Raw genomic sequence first — 5,459 nt, forward strand, 5'->3', positions numbered from 1 at the left:
CGAAAATTGTCGGAATTTAGAACCTTGACTTTAATGAATATGAAGACCACTTAAAAAAATAATAAAAAAAAACATAATTTTTGCGTGAAACTAATGAGTGGAAAAAGAATAAAAAAAGGGCAAAAGCATAATTTTAACAAAATAATCGTTACAAGAATAATTATCTCGTTGTTATGTCCCTCTCATTGCAAAAACAGTGTTCAGAGAAAAACACTCAGCCCCTGTTTGGTTAACTTTTCTATTTTTGTTTTCTGTTTTCTGATTCTAAATTCTAGAAAACAGTTTTAGAAAAACTGTTTGGTTATAAATTCAGAAAACAGATTTAGAATCATGTTTCTGTTTTCTTTGAAATTTGTTTAGAAAACAGAAAACAATGAAAAGTTGTTTTCTGTTTTATCTCTATACAATTGAATGAAAAACATAACCAAACAACATTTAAAATATTCTGAAACGTAATTCTAAATCTGTTTTTTAAATTTAAAAATTAGAATCAGAAAACAGAATTTAAAAACAGAAAACGAGTTTAGAAAACTAAACCAAACGGCCCCTCATTTTTCATACAACGCTCTTTTATTGTCAATTTTTTATTTTTATTTCTTTTCGTTCCTCTCTTCATCCTCAGTTTACTTTGACGAAGAGAGTCTCTTCAAATTTTTCTTCTCCTCCTTTTTTTTATTATATTTATTTCTTTTGAGATTCCACTTCCGCCATTCTTTTTTTTTTTTTTTTGTTTAGGGTGGGGTTTCATTACTTTCGGGTATTTGTTTCTTGATTCTGTTTTTTTTTTTTTTCTTCGTCGAATCTCATTTCTTTTCCGTCTCTTTTTGTTTCCTTTTGATAGCTGTATATATATTTTAATAAGAAAGATTTTGTAACGAGCTCTTAATTTATATTTTTATTTTTTCTTCTTCTTTCTCATGCATGTTCTTTCTTGGGGTTTGTCTTGATCTGGATTGGATCACAACGCAACATAAAGCCTCGTTCTCTACTTTCAACTCCACAAATGCGAATATATATATATAGAGAGAGAGAGAATCATATATACCATTAGAGACAGAGAGATAGAAAATTAGAAAAGTTAGTTTCTTTGTGGGGTTTGAGTGCTCGAGTCCCCAATCTTGGTCTCTGTCTCTCATCACTCAACGAAGAAGAAAGAAAGAAAGAAAGAAAGAAAGAAAGAAAGGTTAGATTTCCTCCTAATCTCTTGGATTCTTTTCTTCTTTTTGGTCCCACTCCAAAACATTCTTTTCTTTCACTCTAATCCCCAATTTGCAGCAATCTGAATCAGGTTCCATTTTTTCCTCCTCTCTCTCTAGGTTAGAAGAAGAAGAAGAAGAAGAACATGTCAATCTGAAAGACATTTCTAGAAATTGGGTATAATTTCCTTTTTCTTGAAACCCCCTTCTTCCATGGCCGGCATTGACGTGTCGAAATACGGTCACAGCCCGGTGCACAAGGCCGTGGCGTCCCGGGACCACGCAGGGCTCCGAAAGATCATATCCAATCTCCCCAAGCTCCGAGACCCGTCGGAGATTCGGACGGAATCGGATTCCCGAGCCGAGGAAGAGAAAGCCGAGGCGATCTCGGCCGCCGTGGATCGCCGGGACGTCCCGGGCCGCGACACGGCGCTCCACCTGGCGGTGAAGCTCGGTGACGTGGCGGCGGCGGAGCTGCTGATGTCAGCGGGGGTCGACTGGAGCCTCCAGAACGAAGCCGGTTGGAGCGCGTTGCAAGAGGCGATTTGCTGCCGCGAAGAAGCCGTGGCGGCGGTGATAGTTCGACATTACCAGCCTCTGGCGTGGGCGAAATGGTGTCGGAGATTGCCTCGGCTCGTCGGAGCGATGAGACGGATGAGGGATTTCTACATGGAGATCACTTTCCACTTCGAAAGCTCGGTGATCCCGTTCGTGTCGAGGATCGCTCCCTCGGATACGTACAAGATATGGAAGCGCGGCGCGAACTTGAGAGCGGACATGACTCTCGCGGGTTTCGATGGGTTTCGGATCCAGCGATCGGACCAGACGATTCTGTTCCTCGGGGATGGGTCGGACGAAGCCAAGCCCGGGGCTTTGTGTGTGGTGACTCACAAGGAAAAGGAGGTGGTGAACGCGTTGGAGAGCGCCGGAGCTCCGGCGAGCGACGAGGAGGTGAGGAAGGAAGTCGAGGCGATGTCGAGGACGAGCATTTTCCGGCCGGGGATCGACGTGACTCAGGCGGTTCTGCTGCCTCAGGTGAACTGGCGGCGGCAAGAGCGGGCCGAGAGCGTGGGACCGTGGAGAGCGAAGGTGTACGATATGCACAACGTGGTCGTGAGCATCAAATCCCGCCCCGTCCCGGGGGCGATCAGCGACGCTGACCTGGCGGCGGCGGCGGAGGAGGAGGGTTCGTCGGAGGAGGAGGGTTTGGACGGGCTCTTGACGGAGGAGGAGAAGAGGCAGCTCGAGGCGGCTCTCAAGCTCGACTCGTCGGGGTTTCCGCCGGAGGAGGAGGACGAGAGTCGCCGGAGGAAGGAGATTCCGATCGAGAGCGGCGGCGGAAGCAAGAAAGGGTGGTTCGGGGGTTGGAGGAAGAAGGAGGCGAGACCCGTCACTACTGCTACGAAGAATCAGGTCACGGCTCCGCCGAGGAGCTCGCTTTGCGTGGACGAGAAGGTGAGCGATCTTCTCGGGGATTGTTCACCGGAGGATCAGATCAGGCCCGGGAGACACTCTGTCGAGATCGTGAGGAGCGACGAGCATTACCGGATAGGAAGAGATAAGAGCAGTAGCAACAATGGTGGAAACAGAGCTTCTTCATCGTCGTCCTCGTTCGGGTCGGAGAATAGGAATCGAGATCGGGGCCGGGAGAGCGAGTACAAGAAAGGGCTGAGGCCGATCCTTTGGCTTTCGCCGAATTTCCCGCTTCAGACGGAGGAGCTTTTGCCTCTGCTCGACATTCTCGCCAACAAAGTCAAGGCCGTTCGTCGCCTCAGAGAGCTTCTCACCACAAAGCTTCCCATGGGAACCTTCCCTGTCAAGGTATCGTAAATGCTAATGTCTCAGATGTTCGAATTTCCTTTCTGGGCTATTAGATAGCGATTGCGTAACTGCGAAATCGAGAGTATTGTATTGGTTTTAGAAAGGTCACGTAATTTCGTGTTTTTTTTTATAGGTGGCTATTCCGGTGGTACCGACCATAAGGGTGATAGTGACGTTCACGAAGTTCGAAGAGCTTGGTCCGGTGGACGAGTTTTCGACGCCGCCGTCGAGCCCGAGCACCATCGTGAGAGACAGCCCGAGCGCCACGTCGACGAGCTCGTCCGGGTCGTCTTGGTTACAGTGGATGAAAGCCCCGTTGAACCGCTCTGCCACGTCAGCGGCGAAGATCGACACGCTCCAAGACCCGTTCTTGATCCCGTTGGACTACACTTGGGTCACCCCCGAATCGAAGAAGAAGAAGATGCAAGAGAAAGAGAAGAGCAAGTCCAAGAAAGGGAAATCTCAAACTCAAACTCAGAGTCAGAGCTAAGATGATGAGATTTAGTAGTGATGTGATTGATACAACTCCTCAGATAGGAAAACATAGTTGTTAATTCATTTAATGAAATTTGTGATTACAGTCAAATGAGAGAGAAGAAGAAGAAGAAAAAAGGATGTTTGAGCTGTGCTTCAATATAGAGAAGTGAGTGATTCTTCTTTTTTTCCAAGAGTAATTGTAGCTAAATCATTTGTTGTGGGGTTGGAAAGAAAAGGGGAACAAATTTAAATGATATGATTCATTCTTGAAACAAATGCTTTGCACTTTGTAGGAATCTTGTTTTTACTTGTTTTGATTGCCTCGATTTCATTAACAGAAGGTTTTGAGATTCAATATAGTCTTGTCATTTGATTCAGCCAATATTTTTAGTACCTTCTGAAGCTGAAAGCCTAAAGAAAAAAAAATTGAAAAGAGCAAGCAAACATATTTTTGTAATCATGTATTTTATTTATTTATTACTAGTTGGTGATATTATATATATATATATATATATATATATATATATATATATGAGTGGATTTCAATTGTGGTAATTTTTTTAACGTCTAGTGGATGGTATGATTGACCTACTGATTTGTCTATTATCCAAAATGAATTATATAGTAAATTCAAACAGGTATTTGTGGTGGGGCTCAAGTAAAAGGTTCATTCCAAAGAGAGAGACCAAATATTTCGCAAACTTCCATATGGCTCATGAGACGAGCGTCTATTTTTTTCTTTCTCTAAGACAAATAAATATTGATAATAATTAATAATTACAAGGACTTATCAAAATTAATAATTACAAGGACTAGTTATCAGCCGCAAAAAACCATGTTCTCGATCACTCACGCCAATTTCATCGTGGCAGATAGAAATAAATATTTCACCGAGTCCATTGCCTATATATAATTATAATACCTGTTAATTGACACTAAATAGGATCTAAGAGATCTAATAGTTGATCAAGATTTCGTGATAACCCAGTGTTAGAACTATGAAGGAGAAATTTTGGACTTAGGTAACGCAAACCCAACACAAACGATGCGAATAGTGAAGATGAGTTTGTGTGCACGATAGCACCTCTACAAAATTAGATTTTTCAATATATGTGTATGTTTATGTATGCACTACACAATCTATACATATATCTTTCTTGTGGACTTCTGAAAATTCATTTTCATGCATAGCACATTTATACCCCTCACAATGTTGTGACGTTTTCAACACAATTTGAACATCAATTATCATTCAACTTATTTCTTATTTTAAAAAATCAATAACTGATTTTATATATCTCACACTATTAAATTGAGAATACGGTTTTATAGTTAAGAGTGTTCATTTTAATGAGTAGACACACTTAATCCTGGAACAGTAAAAAATGGTATTGGGAAATCTCGGAACCATTTTCCACGGTACCGGGAATTTCAGGTACCATATTTCGCGGTTCCGGGATTCCCATATTTTTCATATTTATTTTTTTCATTTTATTTTAATCATGGATATATTTAAAAATAAATAAAAATTCATATATTTTCAATTAAAAAATAAAATTTAAAAAATGTGATACTAAATGGTGCTAAACGGGGATCTCAGTTCTGCCCCATTTCTCGGATGGTTTTGAGACAAAAGTCCCGGTACCACATTTCATAATGCGGTTTTTTCTCATTTCCCATATGATACTAATAATACGGGAAACGGGGTCCCGTGAGATCTCATATGACCACCTTTAAACACACTCCAATAGTTTTCTCAAATCAATTAATAAATGAAAAATGAATTTACTTTATATTTGCATATTATCTCCAACACCAACTTATACTACGATATCATCAACTGAACCAAATTCACATTTCAGGCTAATCGTTTATTCTTTCTTCTTCTTCTTCTTCTTTTTTTTTTTTTTTTGGTCGTAAGTTGCGTGAAATTAAGTGTTTGGTACATATAATAAAATTTGAACG

The 5,459-nt window shown here is 41.3% G+C and overlaps 1 protein-coding gene across 2 annotated transcripts; it reads left to right on the top strand.

Moving 5' to 3' along the window:
* Window positions 1–721: 721 nt before the first annotated feature.
* LOC149393811 (uncharacterized) lies at window positions 722–3,931 on the top strand. 2 transcript variants are annotated; one of them, XM_089617152.1, is made up of 3 exons: window positions 722–1,183; window positions 1,317–3,017; window positions 3,151–3,931. In XM_089617152.1, exons 2-3 carry the CDS (start codon window positions 1,410–1,412, stop codon window positions 3,505–3,507), a joined length of 1,965 nt encoding a protein of 654 aa, XP_089473278.1. In that variant the 5' UTR covers window positions 722–1,183; window positions 1,317–1,409; the 3' UTR covers window positions 3,508–3,931. The 2 variants fall into 2 exon arrangements, with proteins under 2 accessions (XP_089473278.1, XP_089473279.1); XM_089617153.1 differs by lacking the exon at window positions 722–1,183 and having other exon boundaries at window positions 1,289–3,017.
* Window positions 3,932–5,459: the final 1,528 nt, after the last annotated feature.

This window comes from Urtica dioica, chromosome 6 (genome assembly GCF_054948205.1).
Source record: "Urtica dioica subsp. dioica isolate 48M chromosome 6, U.dioica_male_clone48M_v1_H2, whole genome shotgun sequence".
Classification (NCBI taxonomy): Eukaryota; Viridiplantae; Streptophyta; class Magnoliopsida; order Rosales; family Urticaceae; genus Urtica; species Urtica dioica.

What these genes read in the sequence shown, in the direction of transcription:
- LOC149393811 (XM_089617152.1), top strand. Translation starts at nt 1,410, where the DNA reads ATGGCCGGCATTGACGTGTCGAAATACGGTCACAGCCCGGTGCACAAG. An exon ending in TGGGAACCTTCCCTGTCAAG is followed by an intron (nt 3,018 to 3,150) that starts GTATCGTAAATG and finishes TTTTTTTTATAG; the next exon opens with GTGGCTATTCCGGTGGTACC.